Source organism: Toxorhynchites rutilus, chromosome 2 (genome assembly GCF_029784135.1).
Source record: "Toxorhynchites rutilus septentrionalis strain SRP chromosome 2, ASM2978413v1, whole genome shotgun sequence".
Taxonomy (NCBI): domain Eukaryota; kingdom Metazoa; phylum Arthropoda; class Insecta; order Diptera; family Culicidae; genus Toxorhynchites; species Toxorhynchites rutilus.
Window position 1 is genome coordinate 38396504 of NC_073745.1, and position 17591 is coordinate 38414094.

General features: G+C 38.3%; 2 protein-coding genes and 1 pseudogene across 3 annotated transcripts; 1 reads left to right on the forward strand and 2 right to left on the reverse strand.

Moving 5' to 3' along the window:
- Positions 1-575: 575 nt before the first annotated feature.
- Positions 576-705, reverse strand: LOC129772032 (U4 spliceosomal RNA; annotated as a pseudogene).
- A 1473-nt stretch (positions 706-2178) lies between these two features.
- LOC129768905 (senecionine N-oxygenase-like) lies at positions 2179-3693 on the reverse strand. The gene is made up of 2 exons (XM_055770848.1): positions 3000-3693; positions 2179-2938 (listed from the first exon to the last, which is right to left on the reverse strand). Exons 1-2 carry the CDS (start codon positions 3565-3567, stop codon positions 2223-2225), a joined length of 1284 nt encoding a protein of 427 aa, XP_055626823.1. The 5' UTR covers positions 3568-3693; the 3' UTR covers positions 2179-2222.
- A 9524-nt stretch (positions 3694-13217) lies between these two features.
- LOC129771161 (nuclear pore complex protein Nup98-Nup96-like) lies at positions 13218-14047 on the forward strand. 2 transcript variants are annotated; one of them, XM_055774570.1, is made up of 3 exons: positions 13218-13338; positions 13406-13518; positions 13590-14047. In XM_055774570.1, the coding sequence occupies exons 2-3, from the start codon at positions 13513-13515 to the stop codon at positions 13863-13865; spliced, it is 282 nt and encodes a 93-aa protein (XP_055630545.1). In that variant the 5' UTR covers positions 13218-13338; positions 13406-13512; the 3' UTR covers positions 13866-14047. The 2 variants fall into 2 exon arrangements, with proteins under 2 accessions (XP_055630545.1, XP_055630546.1); XM_055774571.1 differs by having other exon boundaries at positions 13283-13342.
- The last annotated feature ends 3544 nt before the right edge of the window (positions 14048-17591 follow it).

Sequence of the window (17591 nt, forward strand, 5' to 3'; positions counted from 1 at the left end):
AATGAGTGCACAGGATTAATTCACGACGCTCTTTTTCGTTCGACGACATTTTTCCAAATTTACGAAAAATTGACAGTGAAGCATGGCCAACGTGATCTATACACTCTTATCTGATTATAAGCGAAAGCTGAAGATATAATTCCTAAAAATTAAATTTCTACAGCGTTTTTTCCGTGATGCAATTTGATGTGACACACCCTTTAGTTAAAACGACCTCTCCAGTGTTTAAAGATGTTCTCATACGGAATAAGTTCGGTGTTCTTTGTGCAGTCTCGTTCTTACCCAAATACTTTCTTGATGTTGGAACATGTGGAATTATCTCGAATATATATGAAAACTCAACGCACTGCTCCACCAAGCCTAACAGTTGGTGAGTCTTCAAATTAGTGAATTTGTCGCCGATCATAATAATTTCGATTTGTAGTGAAGTAAGACTATTATCTCTGAAGACAGTTTTAAATTTGTTCTCAATCTCAATGAAAATAATTGATTGCTGATTGCAAGAGTTACTCTTACTCAGCCAGTATTCGAATTATCTCAATACACTCACAAAAATCTATTTATAATAATATAAAACCATTATCAGTATAAAATTGTTCTAAATTCTTTAAAGAAAACATGATACACAATAGGATTTTTTTCAATTAGCAATAATCGCACCTCGGTATAACCTCATTGGTTGCGATATCGCCACTGCGCAAAGCTAAATTGGTTACTTATTCTAAACGAAAAATTTGACATTCGTGTTTATTTCTTTCATACATTTACCACTTTATTTGCACCATGTCACATGCCGTTTCTCTCAATTTCGTGTTTGCTAATTAAGAACCCAATATCCGGCCACCGGATATGATCTTTCTTATGAGCTTTTTTTATGATCACATTACATTGAAGCTGAATTCCTTTTTGAATTTGTGAGTTTTTTTTCTAATTTGTAAAATTCAAAAAATTAAAAATTTTATTCATTAAACAAAATTTAGAAATAATGAATTAGAGAAACTAAAATTAAAAAAAAATCCAGAAAACCGAAATTAAATTCTATAAATTTAAAATTCATAAATTGAACAAATTAAAGAAAAGAAATTCAAGTTCAAAAATTTGACAAATTCCAAAAATTTACAAATTCAAAATCAAAACAAATTCAAAAAAATTACGAATTATTTCTTCGAGATAAATTTAAAAAAAAAATCGAACTAAAAAAAAACAAATTTGCAAAAAATGGGAGAATTCAATAAATTTTATTCTAGTTACAAATTGACTAATAATCAATAGCATTAAAGAACAAAAATGAAAAAAACAAAAAAAAATAACCGAAATCAATTTAATTAACAAAAAATACAAATTTAAAAGAAATCAAATGCAATAATTTTAAAAGATAAATAAGAGATAAATTTAAAAAATGCGTAAATAGGAAAATTCAATAAATTTTATTCTAGTTACAAATTAACTAATAATTAATAACATTAAATTACAAAAATGAAAAAACAAAAAAAAATTCACCGAAATAAATTTATATTTTAAGAAAATACAAATTTAAAAGGAATCAAATGCAAAAGAATTCATAGTGTCAAATTCCAATGAAAAAATTCAAAAAATCGACCAGTTTAAAAAAATTGTTTTCTGATTACAAAATTGAAAAATTAAAACTACAAAATTAGCAAATCCAAAAAAAAATCCTACTCAAATTTAACAAATTCAAAATTGCCAAATTTAATAAAATCGAAGTTGAAAAAAAAAATTAGTTGCCAGAACGGTAAAACAGGTATTGTGGCTGACAGCAGACAAACGACCACAAAGAGTTAATGGGTGTATTCCGGTTTCATTTGCATATATACATGATTGAGTGTATTATACACTATTATACACTTCTTCAATAGGTTTCTACTAAGAAAAAGACCCTTTGTAGCGAAGTTACTCACAAACTGTCACTGACGAATCATTATTCTTCTGGAGAATGGAATGTTGAAATAAGATATCATTCAATCACAAGTCTAGGTCATCTTTCAACGCTGTTAAAGCACCTTCAATCCGTTGAATTCAATTGAAAATCCAACGGTTTGAAGATTATTTACGGATATTCAAATTGATTGTAACTAATCGACTAAAAACTTAAAAAGGCAAAAACTGTTTCCAATTCCAACAAATATTGAATAAACTGCATCTTCAATCTCTGAAAGATTTATGATTAAATAAAAGATTTATTCTACTTATCCATAGATCCGTTAACATAAATTCCTTTCAACTTCTTCGAAAGTCACATCATCCACTATCCTAAAAATATCATTTCGGAAGTTCAGCAAATTATCATTGAACCGCTGGCTGCTCTCGTTGTGTAACTTCGCCATCACGGGTTGAATTGGCCTCAAGCCAGCTGTTTTCGCCAGATCTGTGTAATACTCGCTCTGTGCTTGTCCCATCATGTGTGCCTGACGTCTACGATAACCCTGCCTCCAACGGTGTCCCATCTGTTCCTCCATATCGGCAAGCATCTCTTCCTTCGACGGCAGGTTTCTCTGGCCAGTGTAGTACTTGAGACAAAATCTCGCCTGCAAATCGAACATTTGCGCCGCACATACATAGTAAGGAATCCCTACGAAGGCCATCGTCGGTTGGTTGATGTTAATGCAATGCTTGTACAGCGGCCGAACGTAATTATCCTCGACGCTGATTTCGCAACTGCTACCCAGAAAGGGAAAACTATAACGGTAACCAGTACAGTAGAGGATCACCGTGAAATGTTCCCGTGAACCATCTACAAACAACGCGCCTGTTTCGGTGAGTTCTTGTACATCAGGTTTCCCTCCCAAATTCGATGGGAAGGTGGTCTTGAATGGTTCCTTTGTGTGATGGCTAATGGTTACACTGGATGCTTTTTTTGAAACCTCCAGCGCGATATCCATGCCGGATGGACCCGCACCGATAACCAGCACTGTTTCATCTGTCGACATGAAGATAATGTATTAATATGCTTCATATTGTTGATCGAACCATGCCCGTACCTTTAAAATGTTCTGATGATCTATAATCATGGCTGTGAAGTTGTTTTCCTTTGAAAAGGTGCTGATTCGGATAATTTGGAACCATTGGGGTGTGATAGTGCCCATTACAAATGAACACAAAATCAAATAGGTATGTTTCTATTTGTCCTTCCACTAAATTTTTCACTTGCACTTGCCATTTTCCAATCTCTTCAACGCGTTCCACAAGTTGCACGTGTCGTTCAAATAGCACATGTCGATCGAGATCGAACGATTCAACGAAAAGTTTTAGGAACTGCAACACATCTTCCGCCCGAATGTACGACTCTTCTTGGTCAGGAATCGGAAAATCCTGAAAGCCCATAACCTCCTTCGGTAGGTTTGTCCGCAACCCTTGGTACATGCTAGTGTGGATATCCAGCCCATATTTATCCTTGCCGACCGAGTCGGTATAGTTCCAGGTTCCACCGATTCTATCGGTTTGTTCGAAGATTACCACCTGCGCACCACTTTCCAACACACGTCTTGCTGTGGCAATTCCGGCTGTTCCGGCGCCTATTACACAGTAGGAGGAAGATCGACCGTCCATAACATACGAAGGCTAGGGGAACCAACTCGTGTCGCATACTCCGCTCAACTAAAGCAGGGTAGTTTCCCTGCACTAATATTTAATACCCAGCAAATGCGACTGCGACTTTTGCGATCCCTTATCTACCGTATATGTACCATGAAATGCACAATGTTTTCTGCTGTTGCTGCTCTTGTCTGATATAATGACCTGTAAGGAGAATTATGTTTCAATCAACTTGCTGTAGCGTCCCTCGGCGGTATATTGCCTTTGTAAATGTGCATGCACTTGATTGAGTTCGTTGTTTGAGGCGATGGAAGGCACCGAGACTGAAACAGGCTTGTGAATAGTGGACAGCGGTCTAGTCATTTTGCCATATCCGGTACAACTTGTTGCACTACACTTTAAACAAGTAACCAGCTGGTTTACAGCTGGGACAAGTTGTTGCGTATCAGCTGATCTGTGTGCTGGCTATCTTCGGATTAATAGCCGCTTTGTGCGATGTTCTTTACCGTGTGTATTCGAGAAAACCGATGTCGCGTAATTTATTTTTAATAGTATTTTTTTGAATAATAATATAAAACGCTCAGAGCCGGAATGTTCCAACTATGCTGGCGACCAGCGGACGTTTCAAGTTTCCGTTATGTAATCTGTTGGGTGTGCAAGTATGTTTTAAAGAAGTTATTTTGGAATTAGAAAAATATTACAAACGAATATGGTGCGGCCTGTTAAATCACTCCCAAACCTTCGGAAGTTCCTCTTGAGACCCGAATCCAAATATCTATTCCAATTTATTAGACCATTTGAATAAAAACAAAATTCAGCTTTACTTGAATCGAGCAGTCGAGCAGTGAGATTGGTTTTTTTCATATGTTTGGTATGTATAAAAGTAACAACTAAGCATAAACTTTTCGAAAATGGAAGTTTACCTGATTTTGATTGAATAAAACAGCATTTTTCAGGTATTTACTTCGTAATTATCAAGTGTACTGAGCGTACTTTGCTTCTGAAAAGACTTTCATTCGTTTTTATATCTTATCCGATGGTGTTTAAGGTGAAGGTTGAACCTAGCCACACGTGGCTGCCACAATGGCGCTCATTTCTTTCATCTCCCTCACTCACCCCTCGCTCGAAAATCAATAATTTTGCGAAACAGTGTGAAGAAAATGATCGTTTTCACACACTTCCCATCAAGTAATATCATCCAAACTCTAATCCATTACTCACAAGATATTAAATTTTCATCTACTGTCGCACTGTATATTGAAAAACGTCGGAAAACTCGATCTAGTGCTCTAAATGTTAAATTTTCATTTTTCAATTTTCGGCAATGGTTTTGTTTGTATTGGTGAAAGCATCGTTATTTTTTCGACACTGATGCCAGACAGCATCATCGAAACAGCTATAAAAACCACTAAATAAAATGTTATTCCTGAGTCATAGCGTTTCATGTCATGATAATCAATAGAATAAAATTGTGTTGATATCAATACAATTATTATTTTTACGTTATATGGATTTATAATGTAAGTCTTAGCAACTTTAATATTAATTGTATTGCAGAGCTCGGAACACTGCCACGGCTGCCTATGCTTTCAAAAACAGTAAACGGAAAAGTATTACATTCAATCAAAATGCCTCGGCCAACGAAGGGAAGGGGTTAAGGCTCTCTAACGTGAATATTAAGTAATTAAGGAATTAAGGAATTAATAAGGAACATCGAGTTACTATGCGGAAGAACTTGTTAATACCAATTTGTTCATTTTACGCTCGCGTATAATCAGAATTTTACTTCATATGCAAATGCACTTTCTATATATATTTATATTAGCAATTGTTCATCGGAACATATCGTTCATACATTTTACTTTAGTATTGATATGTTTTTTTTTTCAAATGTATTCAAAGACTCGTGTCAATGAAGCGCCACTCAGTGTGATGTGTGAATTGATCTATTTACGTGTGCTTTGCTCTTCTCTCTCAAACACTATTATCCCATTTTTACACGTGGGTTTACCTAAACTACTACAATGGCTAGCTTCCACCTTCACCTTAAAGTTATTATCTTGCGCTTAAAGTTGAACAAGTTAAAACGTACTATGAAGCGCCGAACATACCGTTTCCACTAGCTTGTGGCATCGGTTCTGAATTTGTGAAAAATCGGATTACCAAAACTCGCTACCCACGATATTTTAAGTGGGAGTAGGTGCGAATTTGGGTCTACACCAAACGCCCGTTTGTCTGGCAAACGTGTCGAGCGATAGTTGAAAAATCCGTATCCAGGCGTGGGGAGTTCCCACTGGTGTTTATCGAGAAAAACGTGAAACTCAACGTACTATATGACCGAGGTTCAGGAGAAGCCACTTCGGTACCTCAACGGGAAGAATCATTACGTCTATCAACAAGACGACGCATCGCCCCACAAAGAGAATATCGTCCAAGCGTGGTGTCGGAAGAACTTGACTAATTCCTCGATAAGACTTTGTGCCCTCCCGATTTCCCGAACCTTAAACCCCTGGACTTTCGTGTGTTGTCGTAGGGGAATGTGGGGTATGCCCGACCCCCTCAGGAAAAGTATTGTTTTGTGAGATCAATTTTTTTCTCAATATATATACTTGACAACAGATGAACCAGTTTGAATGTGACAGTCGGCAAATAGAAGGTATTCTAATTCTAAATGTCGCTGTCGAGTATGGTTCGAATTCAATTCAACAATGGTTGAACCATTGTTGAATTTCAACCGATTCCGGAGATATGGTCGGAACAAGTTCCGATGAACATGGAATATGGAGAAGAAATCACCAAACCACACCACAACTCTATTACAAGTTTAATGGAGTCTAGGACCACATTGAACACTTACCGGTGGTCAGTTTTTCTTCTTACTTGAATCAATATCCGTCATACGACGCTTTTAATCACACTAGGATTCGACTTGAAATCACAGAGAAGAATGAGTTCATGACTGTAGGTAATTTTTTTCAGGTTTTTGTGATTATGATGGCACTAAAACTAATTAAATTATGTTTAGTTGTAATTAGTTTATTGTTTTCGTTAAGACCATATAGCCATTATTTTTCGTTCAATGATGAAGTTCATTTAATTTTATCGAACAGCTTAAATCCAACATTAAATTTACATAAGTAGTTCAATTCATAAAAAACAACTTAAGAACAAAAGATGCACGTCATATCGAAATCCGTGTAGCATGTCTCATGAACCCATTTCTTGCATTCTATACAAGTTTTCCATCCTTGACCGTCCACAGAATCTGAGAAACAAAATCCACATCGGCCACACAGAGAATCCTCCAAATAATTGCTTATAATCATTCTTCTCAACACGTCTTCGTACATGTCGAAAAAAGCATTCACGGAAATTTTGTTGAAGCCTCTTGCCCTTGCAGCTGAGGTAGCTTCGGGCATACGGAACGTAAGTTTCGGATTCCGCTTTAAAAACCGGTTAACCAATCGCGTCCTGCCATCTTCATTAGTTTGTTGAAAGGGTGAGCGATTCCATTTCTCTCAGCAAGCTCGAAAGCTAGCTTCCGTACGTCAATCTTCGTGATGCCATAAAATCGGTTTTCTAGGTCAAGTAAGTGCTGCATGATCTCCGGTTCCTGCTCCATCGTAAATACGGTCTTTCTTGGTCCTAGTTTCGAGCTTACCACCTTCTGAAAAACGTGATCATGTAATGTAGACATGGGTATTCCAAAAGTCGTGGAAGCACGTTTGATAGAAACTCCACTAGCAATAGCCTCTTTTGCAAGGGTGAGGTTCTCCTGGGACCAACTCCCTCGATTTATTTTTCTTTTGGTAGCTGCGAGGCATCTGAAATTGATGGAAAATATGTCTTAGAAACCTTCAACTAAACGCAAACCATGCCGGGATCCCCCACTCAAAGGGTGACGGACTTACCCCAACAGCACTCATTTTTCAAGAAGATTATTTCTATTAACTTATTGCTTTAACTTACCTCAACTCGAATCCCAGTGATTGCTAACAATCCAGGGGACAAACTGTAGAGCAACGGGAAAGAATTTGAAACCGCGTTCAACAATAAAAGCTTAAACTTCACTGACGGAAAATTACATCCGGCTACATATCATCGGCACTCGTGTTTGTTTTTATTTATATTTTGACAATTGACGGATCACGGTGGGTTCGATGTTATTGAAAACGTCTAAAATAATAAATACTAACATGTAGAGTATTCAAAAACGTAGTTAATCAGAGTTTTCTAGTAAAACTCAGGGGGTGCCGGTCTTATCCTCAGTGGCGGGCTTACCCTCCCTTCCCCTACATGCTGGACAAGCAGAGTGAACAAAAGGTGCGCACTATGGAGCAATTTAAGAAGTTAATTTCCAAGAATGGTACGAGATTTGAAGAGTAAGGAAAGGTAGTCCTAATCCCCCCGGTCGTCTTGGATGGACATCCTCTTCTTATTCCAGAAGCCGTTCTGCTTGAGCATTCTTTTCGTAGTTCTGTTCTGTAATTTAATTTTGGATTTGGATTTAATTTGGTAGAATTCCGAAAGAACCTTCCAAAGCATCGATGTATGTGTATAATTCCGTACTCTCGTTGTCGGTTACCAATGAGATTGTCACTGCACTTCCTGAGCTTCATTTGTTGCTTCAAATACAATAGACTGCTGAAGTATGGGCAATTAGTGGCAATACTGTCATATTCATTATTCCCAGACCTCCACTCCGGTAACTTCAGTACTTCATGGCCAGAAGAGTCACGTAAATTTTACCATTTTCTTTTGACAGCATAGTCTGAAGTCGAAAAAAAGCTTTTCAATGTATATTCGAACAATTTTATTTGCTTCACTTACCAGTAATTATTTCATCCAAAACTTTTTTCCAACACTTATTGGCCAGAACCTGGATCTTCCTGTACTTTCGAGTTCGCTGATTCCAAAGTGCACATCTCTGAAATACAACAACAACTGTTATCCACAAGTGTGTCTCCAGCAGTGATTGGATTTCGATCAAAATCAAACGATACACAATGTGTCATGCAAGTAAACTCTCACGAACATATAACCAAATATGAGAGGATCATTCAGATACTTGTATGAATGTCAGCAATCACTTTTGTAACATTTAGTGATTAAACTAAGAGAGGAACGAAGACTGTTGTTTGCATATTCGAGTTGTATCAAACATGGCACACTTTTTTCGAAGCCTGCATACAAGTTTGAACCGCATATATCGTCTCATTTTACTATAGCGAAACCCACTGCACAGACAAGTGTAAAGCAATAAATGATACAAGAAAAATTACGTCATCATTACGTCACCATTTGCGGAGAGCAGCGAATGGGAAAAGAGATAAAACGCGAGAGTTTTTGCTTCTCACTGGAGCGATGTTGCTAGTAAAACTATGCGGTCTATATGAATATACACATTTGAAGGGATAGCGGCGTTAAAAATGGAAAATATAATCTGACTACCCTTCCCTTAGCCTCTATCGACCTAAATAATCATATAGTTTGCACTCTCTGAGACTTAAAAATCAGGATCTGCTACATTAGCTGAATATGAATCTTTCGCTTTGCGTTGTCCGTATGATCCTGCTGTTTCATGATGCATGGAGAGGTCGGTATGCATATGTTAGAGGCAAAGAAGAAAATAAGCTTTCTGCACTGAAAGCGTATATGATAGCTTTGCTTGCATGCTGGTGTGCAATGAAGTGCGAGCCGATGCAGAGTTGTCTCGTTCTCTTTTGTGTCGTGATTTGCAGCACATAACAATAATAGAATACCGCTGGGGGAAATGTTTCCTGAAAGATCATATTTCAACGAACGAAAGCGATTTTTTCAATGAGTGGATCATTTGGCAAACACTGGTCTCCAGTAATAAATGCCACTCTCGTAGAAGAATTGAAGAGCTCTTCGAATGCTGGACCCGACAGTATTCCTTCTGTTATTTTGAAGAAATGCTCTAGCAGCCTCTCGTTACCGCTGAGCATCTTGTTCCATCGCTCCATCGTCTGTGGAACTTTTCCAAACGCATGGAAAAAATCATACGTCTTCCCAGTCTTCAAAAAAGGCAGCAAAAAAGATGTTAGAAACTACAGGGGAGTCGCTTGTCTATGTGCGGTTTCTAAGTTTTTCGAGCTAATTATATTGGATTCCATCTCCCACACTTGCAAGAATTATATCGCTGAGGAACAACACGGATCCATGCCTAAAAGGTCATCTGCACGAACCTTGTTGTTTATACATCCAACAAGTCGATACGATCTATACTGATTTCTCTGCAGCATTCGATACTATCAACCATGATATCGCAATTAGGGATTGCATTGCCGTGCCGAAATTTCGATAACCGGTTATTCGGTAATGAAAATTTTTTTACCGGTAAATTACCGGTGAAGAAATATTTTGAAATAAACAATTTTCTTGAAGAAACTACTTTTATTGATAATATTTAGTTCACAAGAAAACATTTTTCATGTTTTTGCTACTTAGTAACTACTTTGCTACTACTTTGGGACACAAATAATGTTAATTTTTTCGTTTTCTGATCTTAATCGGATCTCATGAATGAAATTTCCAGGAGATAAAAACGCATGTTCATAGTTCAATGATGTTGGGCGTTCAGTACGAAAAGCACCGAATACCATTGTCATGCATTTGCCTCTGATGCACTCTATTAATACCTTTGATTGCTGCAATCGTCATTCAAGTTTTCTCTTGATGCTTAACTATTCTGCAGGTTCTGCATCGTCCAATAGATTTTTTCCTCTTGTTGTCCAGCTACTGAAGTCTGAAGTCACGAACGATTTCAAATGCCCGCTTGATCAATGCATTCTGTGACATTTGATGGAACGCGCCGAAGTCATCGTAGTCACGACTAGGAATGGGCGCTCGTTAGAAGAAGATCGATCTTGACGAATCGATTTTCTAAACGGCGTAGGGATCGATCCACTGATTAAATCGGTACCAAAGAATCGATCTCTGAAAAACCAAATGTATTTTTTACATTTTTTTTATTTACTCTATATTAGAGCTGTCTTTTCTTTAAACAGGGAATACAAATTTTATATTTCTATTCAAACATCAAAGACATTTAATTTTGTTACTCATTTTGTTACCACACAAATTTAAAGCTCAGAAAAATTGCATTTCCCAGAGCATTCATCTTGAAACGTCATGGAATTAATTAAATAAATTGAAATTTATTACTAGAAATTCAACAACTGGTATTTGTTCAGAACTCAGCTAGCAAACATCCCATGAAATCCGTCCGTGCTATACTGAAAAACAAATCTATAAAATGTTTTTCTAAGATCGGAAGAAAAAGATCGATTTTCGCGATTTTTTCGAGCACAAAGAATCGATCCAAAAAATCGAAATAGAAAAGATCGATCTTCTATAAATCGATCCAAGATCACCCAATCCTAGTCACGACCACGAGCAGAATGATTCTTCATATACGCGAACAAATCTACCTATACAAAACGTTTATCCTTTCCTTCAGGGTTCCGAGCAGCTGCTTCGAAATTTCTGATGGTTGCTCCGATAGCTGTTCTAACATAAATTGAAATCCGACGTCAGGTTCATAAAGGGTGCAGTTCTTCCGCCATAGCAGTTCAACAGCGATGAGGGCATCGCTGAAGCTTATCCTGTGTCTCGTCTTCAGATTGAACAGCTCTGAAGCTGAAGCTCGGAGGTCCTAGAATCGGCGCAACACTACCAGTTGTGTTTTTTTCGATCTTATTTTGATTCTCGAGTAATATTTCGAAGCGGCATAAAGGCAAATATTATTGTAAAAATTAAATTACCGAAATTACCGGTTTTTGATTGTAAGATTACCGGTAATTCGGTAATGAAAAATGACCCGTTATTACCGGTTAACAATCCCTAATCGTAATAGCCAAGCTTCGACGCCTTGGATTCAATGGTCCTTTCTTGGATTGGCTACATTCTTATCTCACGGATCGCGTTATGTCAGTAAAAATCGGTGACACAATATCTGGTTCTTTCCGAGTTACATCTGGCGTCCCTCAAGGCAGTCATCTTGGTCCGTACATTTTCCTGCTATATCTTAACGATATAAACTTTAGCCTAAGATGCCGCAAACTATCATATGCAGATGATTTTAAACTGTTCCACCCAGTGAACAGCATTGGCGACGCTGAAAATCTACAACAACAATTGGACATTTCTGCCGAATGGTGCGTTACCAAAGAATGTGTTTGAATCCATCGAAATGTTCAGTATTATCATTTTCACGTAAACTATCGTTGCTAAATTACGAATATAGGCTGCATGGCCGAACATTGAACCGTGTCAAAATGATCAACGATCTCGGGGTCATACTGGACTCTAAATTAACTTTTCGCGAGCACATATCTTTTATCACCTCTAAAGCATCTAAAACTCTTGGTTTTATTTTTCGTGTTACCAAGCATTTTAAAAATATACACTGCATCAAATCTCTCTATTGTGCGTTGGTTCGTTCAACTCTCGAATATGCTTGTGTAGTGTGGTCAAATAATATTCAACGAATTGAGTCAGTTCAGCGAAAAGTTCATTCGTTTCGCTCTACGTAATCTTCCGTGGAATGATCCTTCGAATCTCCCCAGCTACGAGGATCGCTGCAAGCTGATTGGGCTAGATTTACTGGTCTCAAGAAGGAATGCCGCAAAAGCACTATTTATATCGGATTTAATTACATCCATTACTGATTGTCCTGAGTTTCTCCGGATGATTAATTTCAACATTAATCGCCGGAATTTGCGTACCCAAAACTTTCTGTATCTCCCAACAACACGAACAAATTATGCATATAACGAACCTGTACATAGTATGTGCCATATGTTTAACCTTTGTAGCACTAATTTCGACTATCATATTTCGCGTTCATCCCTCAAAAAAATGTTCAGTATCACTCTTTCTCAATGTTAATAGCAGTAAGATTTTTATGATTGTTAAATTAGTTGGTAGTAATAGTATATAAGTAGATTTAATTGAAAGTATTAGGCCGATTACACATTATCCGGTTTCTGCCGGATCGGTCTGAAACCCAAATGGCAAATTTCAACCGTACCAACCTCTTTACGGCGCCGTGATGCAGCGGTCTACTGCGACTGCAATTTCCGGTGACCGGACAAGCATTATACGCGATGACAGTAGTATTGTATCGACATCTGGTGGAGACATCAGTTTGGGAAAGCAAATCATTCTCTATAACATTCTCAGACCATAAGGCAGTTTTAAGTTGTTCAAGCTTTGAATGAAAATTTTCACTTCAAATTATTTGATTACTCAAAACACGTGGAACTGATTCTTACTTAATTATGTTTGTATAACGTTCTTGATGTTTTCACCAAAACTTATAATTATAATATGAAATCAGTATCAAACACAATTCTTGTTCAGGGTTTTTTCACTACTTGCGAAAGAACGTATTGCTATATTACATAAAATATATTTATTACAAAAAATGTTTATTTTCATTCATAATTTTTATTTTGTATATGTGTTAATTGCACCTAAAAATTTATTTTTACTGTCACTTCCCAAAAGCAAAACACGAAACTAAATAGCATCAACGCGAATTGACAGTTGTTTGTCATGTCTGTGAGTATTAGTACGATTCAGGCAATTTTTCGTCCCATGTATTAGTATGTGTGTGCTATTGACGTTTGTTTATTTTGAAATCATTTCAAAAGTTGCAAGTGATATGGATGCCGAAAATAAATTTCTGCTCAAAGCGAAGCAATGGTCACAGGCGCACGAGGTCATCATGGAGTGTTTTGCCATGGATTGTGTTCAACGGTGGGTAATATCAGCGACAAATTATTCATAATTCATTGATTAACTTCTGTTTTTGTTTTGCTCACAGAAAACTTCCATCATTTAAATTCGATACTGAACGAGTTCTAGAATGTCAAACAAATTTTCAACTGTTCCATCAAGGGGCAGATTTCGAGCGACTTCATCCAGCTGAATATGAAGGTGAGTGTTTGTTAACTTGAACACACCAAAATAGTTTCTCTTCTAATATTCTTATTCGGTATTTCATACAGTTCAACCTGACCCGGAACGCGAACGACGAAGAGGTGGTTAAAGCTTGGCTCGAGGAATTCAAGACCAAACTGACCGATCTGTGCTCGGTGATCAAGATGTTTCCCTGCCCGACGCTGAAGCATCGACTCTGTCAGAACGCAATCACCCAGCTATTGGACATCCGCTATGCGTTGATGCAAAATGCGCTCGAGAAGCTGCTTCTGCCCCAGGAATACGTCCTCGAGAAATTGCGGCTGAGCGCGTTTCTGGACGAGGATCCGCGGAAGCAGCGATGAATAGCGTTTGAAAGAAATGTATGATGTAATTTTAATCGCAAAGCATTATTACTACAATGCTGAAACAAAAAAAAACACTCTAGAATAAATGGATGGGTACACATCCTTTCGTACGCAAATTTCAAGATGATCACAGGAAGTGAACAGATAATACATATAAATAAGTAGTGCCCCTGGCTTGTTAGGCAATGTTATTATCGTGGCTCGTGGTTGCAGCAGCAGCTGTGGTTTCAAGATTTGCATATGCAATTTGTTCATGACCCATCCCCAAAAGGCACATCATGAGAGGGTGCTCACAAACAATGGTGGGAATTCAGAAAACACGGGTTCGATCAGCTCGGTGCAGCTGTACCACAGGTAATAAGAACAAGGTACAGATGCTTGATCTTCGCTCACTCATATGCGATCGGGAAGCGAAAGATGCGCAAGGGAATTGGGGAGTTCACCGCTGCCGATAGCGATCGAGAACATCGCACAGATATGCGTTCAGCAAAGCGTAAGCGGAAATGATTTTATTATTCTGCCGAGCAGATACTTCCGAATCGTTCACTATGGAATCAACAATAAATTAAATATTTTATCGGATGTTTTGTTAAATGAATACAAGTTGTAATGTTGTGAAACTGTACATTATGAATATAAGTTTTATATACCTAGTGTTTTCATGTGAATATATGTAGTTCTACCAGAACTGTATTTTGAATGAAGAGAAGGATTCTTTGATGTTTGTGCCGGTTGTTCCGCCGTTTTGTATTTACTGTCGACATTGCGTGGAGTGCAGTTCGAGTTTTTGTTCGCCGATAGCAACTTGTGGTGGGGAAAATAATTTCCCCATACAATGTTGGCAGCTGGAAATTGTGGGCTGTCGAATTGAGCCAGCCACCTAACAGCAATCAGTTGTATGTAGCAGAAATATTTGCAGCAATGTTCACCTGTCAAACCACTGTATAAACAAATGCATGTATGTGTATGTGAAAGATGTACGGTTTTGTATAGCGCGAGGTCTCTTTCACATTGTTATCCGGTTATCCGTCCAAACCCAGCGGCGCTTTTTGAAACCGGTCCGGCAGAAACCGGATAATGTGTAATCGCCCTTAGGGTATCTATGTTCAGCCTGTTGATTTTGTGAATAAATTGAAATTGAAACAACAATCACCGCTTACACCGCAATGATGCAAACAAAATATAAAATTGACATTCTTGTCATTTGTCGCGCGTTCATCGCGCTAAAAAGCTGTGCATGTTCAGGTTGATTTTGTGTCGCGCAGAAATTCGCTTGTCGCATCGCATCGCATTCACTCTGGTATCACCCAAAGGGTGATGTCACATTAGGCGGATTCGCCACCGCGGATTCCGCGAGAAAAACCGCAGCGGAGGATCTACAGTGTATTGTGAATGAGCCATGTCACACAGAGCGGGGCGGTTTTGGAAGCGATTTCATATCGAGAAAAAAACCGTCGCGATATCCGCGGCGGCGAATCCGCCTAATGTGACATCAGCCTAAGGCCGAGGACATAGTAAACGCGGGGCGGTGCGGTGCGATGCGACGCGGAGCGATGAATTTGAGCTCATCGCGTGCTATGACATACTGATCGCTTCAGATCGCACGATTTTTGATGTTTCATTCCACTCCATTCCACATGTAAACAACCCAGCACAAGAATGCCAGATATGATAACATGTCTTCATTTTGTAAACAGTTTAATTCTTTTTTATTTGTGAACATGGTGAATAGAGGGCCCTAAACGTAACGTTTCCAGTATATTCAGTATGTAAATTAGAATAAAGTTATATAATTCATCTAACAAAACGAAAATAATAATTTAACAACTCAATCTTTATTTCCATTCATTAAGTTCGATTGTGAAAATATTTATGAAAATTGTCTGGCAACCACCACTTGCGTTCACTCGCGGCAAAACTCTCTACACACAGTTTCACCGCATTGAAATCGTGTTCGCATCGCGTTTACTATGGCTGATGTCACATTAGGCGGATTCGCCACCGCGGATTCCGCGTGTAAAACTGCAGCGGAGGATCTACAGTGTATTGTGAATGAGCCATGTCACACAGAGCGGGGCGGTTTTCAAATGGAGAAAATAACCGTCGCGATATCCGCGGCGGCGAATCCGCCTAATGTGACATCAGCCTATGTCAGGTCCGGGCGGTTTGCATTTGATTTCCACAGTCGTAAACAAAAGAGTTTCCCCGCAAGCAATCCCGCGCCCGCGCCCGCCACGCATCACATTCACTATGTCCTCAGCCTAAGCCTAAGGCTGAGGACATAGTAAACGCGGTGCGATGCGGTGCGGTGCGGTGCGATGCGATGCGATGCGATGCGGAGCGATGAATTGGAGCTCATCGCGTGCTATGATATACTGATCACTTCAGATTGCGCGCGGGCTCGCTTGCAGGAAAGCTCTTTCGTTTACGAATGCAGAAATCAAATGCAAACCGCCCGGACCTGACATACCAAATGCGATGGGAATGCGATTTCAATGCTGTATGTGGAGTGTTTTTCTGAGAGTGAACGCAAGTGAACGCAAGTGATGGTTGCCAGACGATTTATCTATAAATATCTTCACAACCGAACTCATCGAACGAAAATAAAAATTGAGTTGTTGAGAGAAAAAGTAACCAAATGCCACTGAGAAAAATGATTCATTCAGTCTTCAGAAAACAAACGCAGCGCTACGCATGAGTTTAATTTTCATCAGCGCGCGCTCAAAGAAAACTCGTATTCTATCTTGGTGCGAAGAGCACAAAATTCATAAGCACGACAGCGCAAAATGTACCCGGCGCAGAACTCAGATACTTAACATTTCTTCTCACTTGTGTGATGCGCGTCTCAAATATGTTGATTTCAATTGAATTCGAAAATTGTTTCATTCAATCGATTATTTAATCAATACAATACAAATGCTTACTAAGACAATGATAGTCCAACGTCAACCTTGCGGTTATGGCATAGATATAACCCACCCATTTTTTGTGTTCTATATGAAGTGTATATGGAAGGAACAAAACAATTTTCGAAATACTTACGGTTTCATGATTACTTTTGGTGAAGAGACCCAGTGAACAGTAGAAGTTTTAGTCCTCGAAAGCTGTAACATTTTTACTAAAATGCTGCTCAATTGAAGACTAGTTTCCCACATCACAGTGAGTGCTATACTAATATCAATATGGTATCGTAAAAATGAAGAAAGGTCGTTTGTTTCTATGGCCGTGGGGGAGTGAAAATGTCTTACTAAAAAATCACTTTTATTCGTCTGTTTCGACGTGATTTCGCAAATATCCACTGCACGCTGTCACATTACACTCATAATCCGCGCGAACTTCAATAGAATGTATGTTTTTCATTGATAAAACACTTACTGAAAATAGCATTTGGATGGATGGATGTGGTATATTGACTTCACAATGTGAAAAATAGTTATGGCAGCGCATGCTATGCCGCGCGTAGCTCCACCATCTTCATTATTTTCATTTCATTGGGGTAGTTCTTAGGGCCTTAATAGTTCTAAACCCTGCCAGATGTCAATAAAAGAAAATGGCGCCAATAACGTCACTTTGCAAGAATTCCATATATAGCCCAAGTATTATGTTGGTAATGCTGGTTTCATATTTATTCATATCTACTTCATATCAATATCATCAAAATTCTGAAAACTGAATTTCTTAGTAAAATCGCAATTACTTCTAATATTCGGCAAACACACAATA